Source organism: Gigantopelta aegis, chromosome 5 (assembly GCF_016097555.1).
Source record: "Gigantopelta aegis isolate Gae_Host chromosome 5, Gae_host_genome, whole genome shotgun sequence".
In the NCBI taxonomy this organism is placed as follows: domain Eukaryota; kingdom Metazoa; phylum Mollusca; class Gastropoda; order Neomphalida; family Peltospiridae; genus Gigantopelta; species Gigantopelta aegis.
In genome coordinates, this window is record NC_054703.1 from 32,360,784 (window position 1) to 32,375,953 (window position 15,170).

Here is a 15,170-nt window from a genome sequence, read left to right on the forward strand (position 1 = left end):
ATTATCTCTAGTGGTATCATTAAAATAAGAATAATAATAAAAATAATAAATAATAATATGACGTCATCACGTTTGCTTTTATATCATAACATGTTATGACGTTGTTAGATTAAGTCCTATCCTTTCACCCCTCTTGAAGAATATTCCATAAAAAGTCAAAATGGCAGCTGATACAAAATTACATGCTTTTTTCCCTATGCGCTCTCAGCGAAGTCTATATAGGTGACATGGTTATCATCTGGTATGTGGAATCTGTGTCATTGTAATGGTTTTTCCAAGATTTGTGTCTGGACAAACTTTGGAGGAAATCTAACAGCAATTAAAGGTAGGAGAGTAATTTTTCGTAGTTGTTAACAATTTGGTTCGGACAATAGGTCCGGTCTAGGGTACGAAATGACTTTTCACAATGGTACGAAATGACCAGGGTACGAAATGACCAAGGTACGAAATGACTTTTTGCAATGGTACGAAATGACCAGGGTACGAAACGACCAAATTAGGTATGAAATGACTATGGAACGAAAAGACCATGGTACGAAGTGACTAGCAACCATTACGAATATAACAATACTAGTAAGCTAGCTAGCGCGACAATATAAATAGCTAATGTGTACATATAAAAATAATTGTTTAATAATACTCACCACATACTGGATGGTTGCTTTGAGTTTATCATCGCAGAATACAACAAAATAGGTTGCATAGTACCAAAGAAGAGAGTACCGTGTCAAGGTTCGACGTGCACCGTCAAATATTTACGGAGTAAATATAATTAAAGCAGCTGTGGGTGTGATTGGTAGTAATATGTGACATTGATTATTTGTGCAAATACTATTATCCATTGACAATAAATAAATACACTTTTATTTGTCATACAGTTGTTATGCAGTATATATCAGAGGTTGAAACTAATGCGGGGTACCCCCAAAAATGGAACTGCAATTTTCAGCAAAAATGACGGTTGCTATTAAAAACATAAATTAAATCTTTTAAATGATACGTGACCCCCCATTTTCTTGCAGCTAGATTAGATGTGAGGTGCCACACTTTCTATTGCTGTACTTCCTGGGTGTGTTGAAATGCTGCTTATATTAGTTTTATTAGTAAACGTTAACATTATCGGCAATAGGAATTGATTTGGTCTAATGGAACCTATAGCATATATTCACTATATTATCATTATTTTATATTGTGTGCCATTTACTGTTATTTGACAGTCATAATTGCTTAATTAGGTGACACTCAGGCATGGGAGTTCATAATGACCTTGACCTTGGCATTAATTTACTGTGCACTGCTGAGAATAGAGTTTGAAAAAAAGTCTGTGCTGACCAATTGGAGATTTTGGCCCATATTTTTTACTTAAAATATTTTAAAGCTTATTTATCCAAGGTGATGGCCATGTCATATAACACTAATCTTATTTAGGATAATAAGTCTAGGCAAGATGAAATAAGCTGTTAGTAATAATTCATTTTTAGTTAAAAAATAATGTTAGCTGATATTAGGTTAAGCTTTTAGATCTCCATTAACAATGTGTATTTGAATGCAATTGGCTCTGGAATGACTATATTTAAATAACCTGATTTCTGCTGTAATTTTAACATACTTTTTAGGTTGGTGAATTATGTTTTAGGCAAATATGGGAGTTTTTACAATTGTTTTTGTGAGTTTGGCAAAAACATTAAAATCTACAGAAGTGGGTTCTGTGTAGCCATTTTGCATTCTCTTCTTTATTTGTACACAAATATAAGCTTGGTAATGATAGCTTTAGGTCAGTTCATTAAATCTTGTCCATATATTCAGTGAGTTTTGTATAGTAAAGGGTATTTGAAGTATATATACCAAGTACAAGAGCAATTTTGACACATTTGTTAATCTACCTAGGAGTGTGTTAGTATTATCTGCCACTATCACCACACTTGTAAAGCTGTATTTTCCAATATTACTATACATGTAAATGATGTGTTACATTACAGATTGTAGTAATGCATACGATATAAATATTATATTCAGTTAAAACAGAAAATAATTATGACTTTCGCACTCTTTTGATGGATTGAATGTGCTTTTTTTATGACAAATAAAAAATAAAGATGTAAAACCCTAATGATAACTCTAGATATGATACATGTCTGTAAGCACCAATCACTGGAGATTATTAATAAAATATCAACAGATATATTGGTAGCTGTCAGTGGATTTAATAATGCATATATAAAAACCAACTAGGCTGATGGGTTTGAAAATATTGCATTCAGTGACTTGACATCCAAGCATAGTCCATACCTTGGGTGTTTACCCCACCATGATGTGTACCACATTAATTTACTACTATTTGTGGATGCAGTGGTGTTCATTTCAGATACCACATGTAATATGCTTTTTTTCTAGTGAAGTTCTTATCATATGCCCATTAAAGTCTTTCAAAACACAGGGTCACTGCAATAAATGAGTTTTAAGGTAATTATTTATTGGAAATGTGACTGACTATGCATGCACACACTACATATACAACTAAGCATACACAACCAACCCATAGGATGTATCTTCAAGAGTAGTATTTTTATTTATTATTTGTTTTAAATATGATACATTGCATTTGTATACAACTTTGCATAACACTGATGCTTCCTGAGGTGTACATTAAATCAGGTTGCACTGTAGGAACAACACTTTCAATTATGTTGTCACATCATATCAGAACACAGAAGATCCTGATAGTCATGAAAACACCCAATTGGACACTTTTTGAAAAATATATTTTTTGGATATAGGTTGCATAGTACCAAAGAAGAGAGTACCGTGTCAAGGTTCGACGTGCACCGTCAAATATTTACGGAGTAAAAGCAGCTGTGGGTGTGATTGGTAGTAATATGTGACATTGATTATTTGTGCAAATACTATTATCCATTGACAATAAATAAATACACTTTTATTTGTCATACAGTTGTTATGCAGTATATACCAGAGGTTGAAACTAATGCAGGGTACCCCCAAAAATGGAACTGCAATTTTCAGCAAAAATGACGGTTGCTATTAAAAACATAAATTAAATCTCTTAAATGATACGTGACCCCCCATTTTCTTGCAGCTAGATTAGATGTGAGGTGCCACACTTTCTATTGCTGTACTTCCTGGGTGTGTTGAAACGCTGCTTATATTAGTTTTATTAGTAAACGTTAACATTATCGGCAATAGGAATTGATTTGGTCTAATGGAACCTATACTATGGAACGAAAAGACCATGGTACGAAGTGACTAGCAACCATTACGAATATAACAATACTAGTAAGCTAGCGCGACAATATAAATAGCTAATGCGTACATATAAAAATAATTGTTTAATAATACTCACCACATACTGGATGGTTGCTTTGAGTTTATCATCGCAGAATACAACAAAATAGGCCTATGCCAACAAACTCCATTCATGAGCATGCAGAAAAAAAAAATTTAGTCACCTCAAAGGAAACGGATATAGATACCCTATAATCTGACCCACTATTCGGGTCATTATTAGAAATGCGGACCACTATCTTTTTTTTTCATTATTTATCACCATTGGCATGTGCGTTTTCAGTTACTTGCTAATTCATTTATTCTTTCTTTCTTTCATTCATTTGTAGTTATTTACGTGCTTATATCCAAATGAAAACCGGCCTCGGTGGCATCGTGGTTAGGCCATCGGTCTACAGGCTGGTAGGTACTGGGTTCGGATCCCAGTCGAGGCATGGGATTTTTAATCCAGATACCGACTCCAAACCCTGAGTGAGTGCTCCGCAAGGCTCAGTGGGTAGGTGTAAACCACTTGCACCGACCAGTGATCCATAACTGGTTCAACAAAGGCCATGGTTTGTGCTACCCTGCCTGTTGGAAGCGCAAATAAAAGATCCCTTGCTGCCTGTCGTAAAAGAGTAGCCTATGTGGCGACAGCGGGTTTCCTCTAAAAAAAACACAGTGTCAGAATGACCATATGTTTGACGTCCAATAGCCGATGATAAGATAAAAAATCAATGTGCTCTAATGGTGTCGTTAAATAAAACAATCTTTATATCCAAATTATGTCCAATCACACTGTCCAGGGCACACGCCTCCATTCTCTGGACAGTAGGTTAGTGGCTAGTTGTTAGGCCAAATAAAAAAAGAGTTGGTGATCGTCCCCGCCCGTATCTGAAAAATGCGCCCGCCCCTAAATTTATTTTATTTTTTATTTTGTTAAAAACTTAAAAATGCGTCGACATAGCAGCAATTCAACTTTCGTAAGCACCGTTAACGGGTTAAACCATCACCAGGTCCATCTGGCGGCCAGTGAAGCAACTAAAACATACAGGCGCATGCGCTGTTGGCTGCTACTCCCGCAAACAAAATGGTCTCCAGGGTTTTATAAAGTTTTTTCACAGAAAGAAAAAAAATCCCCCCTCCCCCCATCCACCCTGATTTGTGTGTCAAAAGGACGATCACCAACTCTCCTTTTTTTTATTTGGCCTTATCGTGTAGTCGGTTAGAGAGGTCGGTGTAGTGGACTTTGCCTACCCATTGAGTCGTTATCTCGCTCTGGGTGGGAGCCGGTACAGAGACCGGGGCGTAGCGTGATCTGGACCTGGGAGGGGTGGGGGTGGGGGGGTGGGGGGTGTTCGAATATGAACCAAGTGGACCTTTTTCTATTTTGTTTTTGCACCACCAGAAACACCATATGTATAAACCTGTATCTTTTAGTTCTGAAAGCGGACCATTTGCCTACGCCCCTCAGAGAGGTGAACCTAGTACCTACCAGCCTTATGTCCTATGGCTTAATCACGACACCACCGAGGCCGGATTGCTAATTGCATGAATCGTCTTATTAGCACAATCTAATTAAAATTAGCTCCACTATTACATGTGGATCTAACACCAGCCAGTTGGAGCTCATGTCCACCAATCAAAACCTTACTTGCAGAATTCTGCCAGTGATTTAAAAATAATTTGAAAACATTCCGAATTATCCTGAGGGTATACGACATGTTTCGTGTGAATTACGAATGCCTTAAAACATGTTTTATTTTATAAAATAAATAATTTGTAATGTAAAACTGAAGACTGATTTAGTTGGGGGTTTTTTATAAATAAATAAATATTTTTTAATGTATAATTGAAGACTGATAACCCACCCCGTACGTATTGGTATGGTTCGCTGTACTGCGGCCACTAAAATAGACTCGCCCGATATTTTTAGAATTTGTATGCTCCCAAATAACGTTATAAAAGGCGAAGTGTGATTGGTCAATATTTAAATTATTATTTACAGACGAAATGTTATCTGGACATTGAGGACTACGCAGTGTTGTTAGCAATTCGATTAAAATTAGTTCTACTGGTCTAAATAAGGCATTCGTAATTCACATGAAACATGTCGTATATCCTCAGGATAATTCGGAATGTTTTCAAATTATTTTCAAATCACTTGCATGATTCTGCAAGTAAGGTTTTGATTGGTGGACATGAGCTCCAACTGGCTGGTGTTAGATCCACATGTAATAGTGGAGCTAATTGTAATTAGATTGTTATTAGCAGTACCTCTTGAAGCTGTGTGGTTGAAACTGGATATGTTAACGATTACACATTTATTTAAAGGAATGCTTAAGCAAGTCTTTTGGACTGGTATGCATATTCAACGATATAATGCACACAATTGCTTAATATCAACAAGTATATTATTATATTTAATTAATAAAACGGTTAAATGTGACGGCTATTATATATAATAGGTACAGCCATTTTGTCCCATTCCAGTGAATACGCCCTCTGGTGAGCTAATGGTTACGTAATACTTAACGCGTAACGTCAGGAATGAGTCTTAGAACTAGACAAACAAATCTACCTGGTTTTTGCGGGATGATAAAATAGTCATGCATTGCAGTGTTCTGTAATAGTATACATCTCAGTACGCCAGCAATAAATATATATTATTTTTCAACACAAAATAAACCACCAATGTCTAAGTGGCTACACAACAAGTTGAAATAATTATACCTTTGTTTTGTCCATGCATTAACCTATGTACTGATATATAGATAGATAGATAGATAACTAGTTTAATGTACTCTTATACCACTAGGGTTTTGAACACGCCCATCCAGAGTCCGACCTCCAATTAGATCGGTGGCCCGATTCGGGATCGGGGGGGGGGGGGGGGGGTAGATTTGAAAATGGGCAATTTAGAATTAACTGCTCGGTCGAATATTTATATAACTTCGAGCATTTTAGAAGGACAGTTCAAAAATAAATAAGAGAAAGAAGAGAGGATCGGACTATTTAATAATATTAAAAAAAGAAAGTAATTTCAACATAAAGTAAAAGTTTAAAGTCCGATGTATATTAGACGTTGAAGGTGTAGTGCTGTGCTGAAATACAGATCTTGAGAAGCCGGATCCGTCTGAACGATAGAGTATCAGACAGTCGTCATGGGTTGGTATAGTGGTGCGGATGGGCCCGACTCCGGAGGATACGAGATGGTATCAATATAAAACAAAGTAAAGTTTAGAAAATAGTAGAGGGGCCGGCCCCGCTTCCTATTTCTTCTTAGAGTGGGGCGGTCAATCTTCCAGTGCTGCTAGGACAGGCTCGGACAAGTTGAGACTAAACGCGAACAACCGTGGCGTTCTGTAGAATGGCCGTCATACGAGTCACAGTAAAACAAATCGACACAGTCAGCCGGAGAAATGACGTGGAGGCAAAGAATCTCGCTAAAAAAGAATCCAACCTGGTGGTGCAGGCTGTCGAAATGAAAAGCGTTCCAGCAGTTCCAGTGGCCGCATACATCCCAGTAGAAAATTCCCATTTCGCTGACAAAAACAAAACAAAATGAAGGATTCCCAAGTCGAGCACACGAAAGCACGTACAGTATGCACAAGCCAAACTAACACGTCTTACCGCGTCGAGCTCCATGTCATGTCATGTCATGTCATAGGGTTTTACGTGCACATTCAGAACAAGCTGTTGTAGCGCACGCCTGTCGTGGGCACAAGAGCCGGCCTTGGCCGGCCCCTCGGTCCATGACAGGAAAGGTGGGGGGGGGGGAGGGGAGAGGAGGGACCGCCTGCACTGGCAGGTGCCAGGGAGCACCAGAAGCCCGATCAAATCGGTAGCAGGCGGGTGGGGGTGGTGGGGGTGCTGTGGAATTTGAATGAAGCAGTTAAATGCCAAAGAGAAAAGGATGCGCAATTTTGATCGAGGGAATTTGGCGCAATTTTTAACGGTCGGTCGAAAGGTAAATGGCCGAGCTAATATAGGTTTTGATATTAGTGAATCGAGAGTAGTTCGTTAATTTTAGACCTCTACGATGCTGTGGTGTCGAGCTCCAGACTGGGAATGCCTATGTACTGATATGATACACGAAGTGCTTTCTTAGATAATTGGTCCATTGCTATTTGCCCCCACCTGTGATTCCTGATTGACAGGTGTGTATTTGATTGGTAACCAGACGTGACAATTAATTGACGCTGTCTAGACACAAATACATACCGGTATTGTGTAATATTACCTGTCGCCCCTAAAATGGTAATGGGCATGATTTATTACTGTCAATAGTTCTGTAAAACTATTGATTAAGTAGACTTTCTCATCTAAAATTACAGAACTGACCAATTACGTCGTCCCAAAGAAAAGAAAATTATCACTTTGGAATCGTGGGTTGTCGTTTTTTCTCCAACGTAGCATATCAATATGCTTAACAGTGTATATTTTTCCTTTGGATTATTTAACAGAGAAAAATACTATAACCCCATTTCGTTCCGTGAATGCAATTTGAAATATATTTAGTTAAATTGTTTATTATATTATCACGTCATTTATGTTGTTTTACAAGTCAGATTGATCAAAGAAAAGCGCCTTGCCGCAAATTACTGCCTTTGTTTACACAGTGCATACAGGAGTTGGTCAGGAGCTGACGCCACTTCGCCCCAAACTAGAGGACCGGACGCATCGACAAGAAAAGAAAATGGCTACCCCAAGTTACAGGAATAATCAGGTTTTGGTTTTTTATTAACACTAAAATTACGCATTTTTCCATTTGTTAAAGTGTCAGTATGTGTTGGTGGTCCGGGTATGTATCTTTCCAACACATAATTAAGGCTCATGTTTTAGTTCACTCTACCTTTAATGTACGACCAATACCAATATAAGACTAGAACTGTAACAGTATTATGTCTTCTTCAACTACGAAGCAAAAAAAAAGCGCTATTTAAAAAAAAAAAACCCAAAAACAAACCCATACACACACAATAATCCTATTTTTATTATTTATATTTAAAAATTAGGCTGAACTGGTTTAAATCGCTAGTTGCGTGTTTAAATCAATTCTAGTGTAGGTGGAGGTCGGCAGAATACCCCCTCGGGCAATTTGAAAAAGTGGTGTTTTGTCACATTTAATTCAATGCGTTTCTTTTTCGACTGGTACCGTGCAAGCTGTGTTGTATTTTGGTATTTACAATGAACAGCTGAGCGAACTAATCAAACAATTACAATCGGAAATGTAATCATTAATAATATTAATAACAGAAGATAAACCTTCTGGGTTTTTTTGGAATAGGCCTATTTTAAGCGTTTCTAATATGTACCGACGCAACATGCTGCTTCTATCATATTTGTGTGGCTTTTTACTGGTATGAATCGACTTATGGTACAAGGGCTTATTAACAGTACGAGTCCGCACATTTTTTTCTCAAGATGGAAATGTTTAAAACATGCTGTCCACATCGCACATTTGAAACACGTAACATCAGCCCCATCAACACAATGTTTAAAGCTTGACAGTTCGGTATACATTTGCCATATTCCAGAGATGAAACTTTCCTCTCAACTGGGCAAGACAAGACAAGACAAGACTAGAAAAGACAAGGAAATACAAAACTTTCATTCTCCAAAACCTGCATTTAATACAGTACACAGAAAACACATATATGTTTAACATTAATTAATAGAATGTGGGGCGGGATTCAGCTCAGTCGGTCGAGTGCTCGCTTGAGGTGCTTGCGTCGCAGGATCGAACCACCTCGGTGGATCCATTCAGAAGATTGTTTTGGGGTGTTTTTGTTCTCGTTCCAACCAGTGCATCACAACTAGACAAAGGCTGTAGTATGTGCTTTCCTGTCTGTGGTAAAGTGCATATAAAAGATCCCTTGCTACATTAGAAAAAATGTAGCGGGTTTCCTCTGATGACTGCGAGTCAAAATTAGCAAATGTTTGATATCTAATAGCTGATGATTAATTAATCAATGTGCTGCAGTGGTGTCGTTAAATAAAGAATACTAATACAAAATAACAATAATAGAAGTTTTCTGTAATGGCACTGGAAATAAAATATTAATATAATATAATTATGGAAAATTCTATTAGCCAGTCAACGACTTTACAAATCTGGTAGGCAGGAGATTTTGGTCGCCGGAAGTCTGAAACACTGTATAAAAGCAATTAAACAACTTAACATTTAAAATATTGCTCACCAGTGTGCTCTAACATGGTTTTTGTTTGTTTTATTTGTTTAATGCAACTATTTTCCGATAAACGTGAGTAGTTGTGGTAGCTTTTTCATTTATTTAATTTTTGGTGGGGAAAAGAGTTGTTTTTGGGTTTTTAAATTTATTTTTATATATTTTTTATTTGTTTGTATATTTCACACTGAAAGGTTCCTCGCCAGTATGAACCAATATATGTTGTTTCAAGCTGGAACTCTGTGTAAAACATTTTGTGCACACTTCACATTTCAAACGTGTTTCACCATTATGAATTAACGTGTGTTGTTTGTAGCTGGAACTCTGCATAAAACATTTTGTGCACACTTCACATTTGAAAGGTTTCTCACCAGTATGAATCATCATATGTCGTTTTAATGTGGAACTTGTTATAAAACATTTTTTACATACTTTACATTTGATCGAGTTCTTATCAGTGTGAAACAACATATGGACTTTCAAATAGGAACTACTCCTTAAAAATTTGTTGCATACTTCACATTAGAACGATTTCTGGCCAGTGTGAATCAACGTATGTTTTCGTAAGTTGAAACTTTGTGTAAAATATGGTGTGCATACTTCACATTTCAACGGTTTCTGCCCAGTATGAATCAACATATGCTGTTTCAAGATACAACCCTATGTAAAACATTGTGTACATACTTCACATACAAAACCTTTTTCACACTATGAATTACCATATGGTGTTTCAAGTGGCAACTCTGTCTAAAACATTTTTGACATAATTTACATTTAAACGGGTACTCGCGAGTATGGATCAACATATGTGTTTTCAAGCCGGATCTCTGTGTAAAACATTTTGTGCACACTTCACATTTAAAAGGTTTCTCGCCAGTATGAATCACCATATGCTGTTTCAAGCCGCAACTCTGTGTAAAACATTTTGTGCACACTTCACATTTGAAAGGTTTCTCGCCAGTATGAAACAACATATGCTTTTTCAAATAGTTACTGCTTTTAATTATCTTTGTGCACACATCACATTTTAAAGGTTTTTTGTCAGTGTGAGAAGACATATGTCGTTTCAAAAGGGTGGTAGTTATAAACCTCTCTCCACACAGCTCACATTTGAAAAGTTTCTCGCCAGTATGATTCAACATATGTCGTTTCAAGTAATACCACGAAGCAAAACCTTTGGAACACACTACACATCTGAAAATGGTTCCTTTCATGTGGATGATTTGCATGTGTGTTTTAATGTAACTCTTGGATGAGAAATCCTTCAAACACATTCCACACCTGTAATGTCTTTCACCCATGTGGATCAGCATGTGTTTTTGAATGCTACTCTTGGTGTAAAAATCCTTCAAGCACATTCCACATCTGAAAGGTCTTTCACCAGTGTGAACACGCATGTGTACTTCTAGATGAGACTTGTAGTTATACCTCTTCGAGCAGACTTCACATGGGAAACGTGATTTATCACTGAATGACATGTTGGTGTTCAGAGGCAGATCTTCAATTCACGGGTTTTTTTTCCAAACGTTTCCACTTTGGGCTCAGTAAACATCAGAGTGTAGTGTTTCCTGTAGAGAACTTCTTTCAAATCGGAATGTAATAAATGTCTGGCGTTCCTACACAACTGTGCGACATGTTGCTGTCCAGTGGCAGATCTTCATACGTATGTCTCCACTTTAGGCTCAGTAAGGATACAGCTTGTTCTGAAATAGAAAACAGAAAACATGAATCAATAATAGTCATTTCCCTAGAAATTTGGCAAGGCATGGTAAACCAAACACTTTTGGGGCATTTTCACCATTTTCGGGGCACTCGTTTTTCATTAAAAATACACAAAAAATAATTGAAATAAACATTAGTGTAATTTATGTGCTTGCTTTAATAAATGAATGGCAAAAGATATAAAAGGCATATTTTATTAATTAATAATACCTTTTTTGGTGTTTTATAAAGGCAATTTTAGAATTAATTAGTGAAAAAGGCTTGTTTAATCTCAGGGCAGCATGCTAGGGAAAATACTAAATAAAAACAGAAGCCATGATGGGCACACTGGCGTTGGTGACACAGTTTTCACGTCAATCAACTTCAGTCTGACAGGTGCATATTGGCGTTGGTGACACATTTTTCACGTCATTCACGTTCACTCTGACAGGTGCACATTGGCGTTAGTGACACAGTTTTCACTTCAGTCAACTTTAGTCTGGCAGGTGCATACTGGCGTTGGTGGCAGGTTTTACGCCAATCAACTTCAGTCTGACAGCGGGACACTGGCTCCAGTCTGCACCGACGGTGAAGCCAGTGTTGAGCCGGACACCCGAAAGACAACCGTAAAGCCAGCTATGTGCTGAGTGTGCAGTAATATTGGCAGCCAGCACGGACGACGAATGGCGACTAGCGCTTGAAAAACTGTCCACCAAGTACCAAGGATGATAATTGTCCCCAGCACCCCCCCCCCCCCCCCCCCCCCCCCCCCCCCCCCCCCCCCCACTAAACTAGTCTTATATCAGCCGTGTTTAAAATGGGACGACAAAACTGCCGTTGTTGCTGTCTATTCATCTGGCCTCAGATTACAGTTATCTTCCCATTTGGTTGTCCAAAATCCGGAAGTTTCGCCGCGCAAGTAGTCTGCTGTTTGACTGTGATTATTTCATGGCAGACAGCTATGAAGTGGCAACTGTTTGACTGAAGTGACAGGGGATAGCATGTAGTTTGTAAACATGTGTAACTTGTTGACATTGAAGACTTGTTTGTGGTAATTCCGGCCCATGCAAAAGTAGTGCTTTTTGTGTAAAATGGGTGTACTCCGGCCTGGTTTAGAGGGTGTGTCTGTTTAAACCAATATGCTGGGAGAAAGAGCTGGACAACAGGGGTTGTCCTTTTCAGGGTATGTGTCCCCCATGCAGGCAAAGGTACATACAAAACTTCACGGGCCTGCTGATATTAATAAAAATGTTATAGCCACTAAGGCTATATAGAAACATATAGCGAAATTAATTGTGGTCTGAGGCCTGATCTCAGAATCTGTATTAAATGTCTGATATTGCATTCTACTCAGTCCGAATCAGTGTTTCATTTCGGTTATCGGTATACAAGTATAGCCGGAAAGTAAATATCAGTTTGTGTGTAAAATTACAAAAACACAAATGCATTCATATCATCATAACATTTTCATCATACTCACCTGATAGTGAATCTTTGTTTCTTGTTTACAATCGCACAATACAGCAAATTATACCAATAAACTAAATCCACCAACAGAAAAATAAATCCATCTCAAATCAAATAAAACGGAAATAGACACACGATTTTGACCCTCTGTTCGGACCATACACCGTGCGGACCGCTATTATCAAGGGAGGGGGGCAGGATATATACCCCCCCCCCCCCCCCCCCCCCCGGTGGCAGAACATATTTACTCAATCCTATTCAGGCAAAATCAATTGGCTTTAAAAAAAAGAAAGAAAAAAGAGAAGAAAAAAAAGGTATTTATCATTCTGTGACTCAACAAACTTTAATTTTGTGTTTGTCAGCAGTTTTGTTTAACGACACCACTAGAGCACATTGAATTATTAATCATCGCAACGTCTATTGGATATCAAACGTTTGATAATTTTGACGTGTAGTCTTAGACAGAAAACTCGCTGCATTTTTTTATTTTTTTTATTTTTATTATTATTTTTTTTTTTATTCAGGTCACCGGCCTCGGTGGCGTCGTGGTTAGGCCATCGGTCTACAGGCTGGTAGGTACTGGGTTCGGATCCCAGTCGAGGCATAGGATTTTTAATCCAGATACCGACTCCAAACCCTGAATGGGTGCTCCGCAAGGCTCAATGGGTAGGTGTAAACCACTTGCACCGACCAGTGATCCATAACTGGTTCAACAAAGGCCATGGTCGAGGTGATAACACCTTAGTACTTCCATATCCATTCACAGGAATGTAAAAAGTCGGAATATGAAAAATGTTTTCGCCTTGAGCGCCTGTATAGTTTTGGAAATTTAGTAGGCCGAGAGTAGCTCATTAAGGGGACCTAAATGGCGTTGAAATGTCTCCCTAGGTTACCCATAAAAGGGCCTGAACTGTTCAGCTCGTGACATGACAACCCAGGGGAGACTCGCTAGCAATTGTGTATGAATAAGGAGCAGGCCGGTTGTTCCTGATGTTGTCCTCCTTCCTTTGTCCGTTTGTCCTCCCCTTCCATCTTTCCCATCTGGTGTTGCTTTCCTCTTCCATCTCTCCTATCTGATGTTATTCATTATGTACACCAGCAGAAAGTAGCTTTTAGTTGGGGGTTGGTTGGAGGAGGCGGTTTTCTTTTGTCCGACCCCCTCCTGGCACAAGCAATTGTGAACTCGGAGTCGGTTTTCTTTTGTCCGACCCCCTCCTGGTGCAAGCAATTGTGTACTCGGGAGTCGGTCTTGTTTTGCCCGACTCCTTATAAGTACTAGGTGCTGGGCCATTATTTGTGGGCGGATGCATTGTTATCATTAGTCAATGCATCCTATGTAAAAAATATGTTTTTAGGCGAATGCTGTATGTTTGTTGTGCCTAGTTACTGTGAAGGTTGCTCCTATTGTCCTAAGTCCCTAAACTAAAATCAGCGGGTCACAAGGCCACCAATCCCCCACTGCCCTCGTATTTTAATGTAATACAAGGAGAGGGGTGAAAATTGTACTAATCTAGCTAGCTAATTTGAAGGGAAACCCCTTATAGTGTCATGTATGTTTTAAAAAGCACCAGGCTTCACTGAAAAATAAAGACATATTAGAGTTTATGACTATATTTATTTTTCATTAATAGCCAGGGATCTTTTATATGCACTGTCGCGCAGACACAGTGTTTCTGCCAGAGGGTAAAACGACACTCTACAAAGCCGCCACACCCAAATGTTTTGGCAGATTTTCTTTTCTTTTTCTTTTTAAAGTTAAATTTTTGACAAAATGTTTATACGTTAAATTTTTGACAAAATTAATTACGCTTATCATTACTGTTTGATTTTCTTAACCCTAACCCAAAACATTTCTTTTTCGGGAAGCCCCCCCCCCCCCCCCCCCCCCCCCCCCATATACCCTATTTAGACTGGTTGCATTCAATTCCACAGCCCCATACCCAGAAACACTGACATGATAGCAGATAGCCTTTGTTATACCAGTCGATGCCATGACCGACAATAAAAATCCACAATCGATTGTTTGAGAAAATGTTAACTGTAATAGAATTGATGTAAATGTGTTTGAGAGTGGCGTTTCTGTTTATGTGTAGCCTACATACAGAAAATTTATATTAGGCTACATAGCTATTAAAGGTACATTAGTGATTTGTAAGGTCTATCCCAGACATCACGACAACAGGTGCACGGTCCTTAGGAATTCATATCCTTCTGATGTTCATAAAATTCTAACCGATTGTGTAATCGAAAGCTGTAAACCGATTATAACCGATGATCGATGATGAACTTCCAATCGATTCCCAACACTAATATGATCGCTGAAGCAGGGTGGTTCAAAGTGAAGCTTAACGTGACAGGACAACGATTACATTCCTATTAGTATAGGATTGTCGGAGGGGGAGGGGTGTCTGCAGATAAAGAAAAGATAAACTTTACATGCTTATAGACGGGTTTATTGGCCAAAGTACTGTGCGCGGCCATGTTTATAATCATGTGATCGGTCCGCCATTAAGGGAGTGAAATTCGCACAAT

At 38.4% G+C, this 15,170-nt stretch overlaps 2 protein-coding genes across 4 annotated transcripts in view; both read right to left on the reverse strand.

Moving 5' to 3' along the window:
- Positions 1 to 3,436, reverse strand: part of LOC121373622 (zinc finger protein 729-like) — a 29,291-nt gene extending 25,855 nt beyond the window's left edge. For 2 of the 3 annotated variants that reach the window (XM_041500325.1, XM_041500323.1), the window contains exon 1: positions 3,359 to 3,436. The gene's annotated coding sequence lies outside the window, so the exon portion shown is untranslated. Of the gene's footprint in view, positions 1 to 644; positions 695 to 3,358 lie in introns of those variants that run through there. The other variant, XM_041500324.1, reaches the window with a different exon arrangement.
- Positions 3,437 to 9,239: 5,803 nt separating this feature from the next.
- Positions 9,240 to 12,769, reverse strand: LOC121373626 (gastrula zinc finger protein XlCGF71.1-like). The gene is made up of 2 exons (XM_041500329.1): positions 12,652 to 12,769; positions 9,240 to 11,173 (listed from the first exon to the last, which is right to left on the reverse strand). Exon 2 carries the CDS (start codon positions 10,946 to 10,948, stop codon positions 10,118 to 10,120), a length of 831 nt encoding a protein of 276 aa, XP_041356263.1. The 5' UTR covers positions 10,949 to 11,173; positions 12,652 to 12,769; the 3' UTR covers positions 9,240 to 10,117.
- Positions 12,770 to 15,170: the final 2,401 nt, after the last annotated feature.

Coding starts and splice junctions, on each gene's coding strand:
- LOC121373626 (XM_041500329.1), bottom strand. CDS start 10,948: ATGTCATTCAGTGATAAATCACGTTTCCCATGTGAAGTCTGCTCGAAG.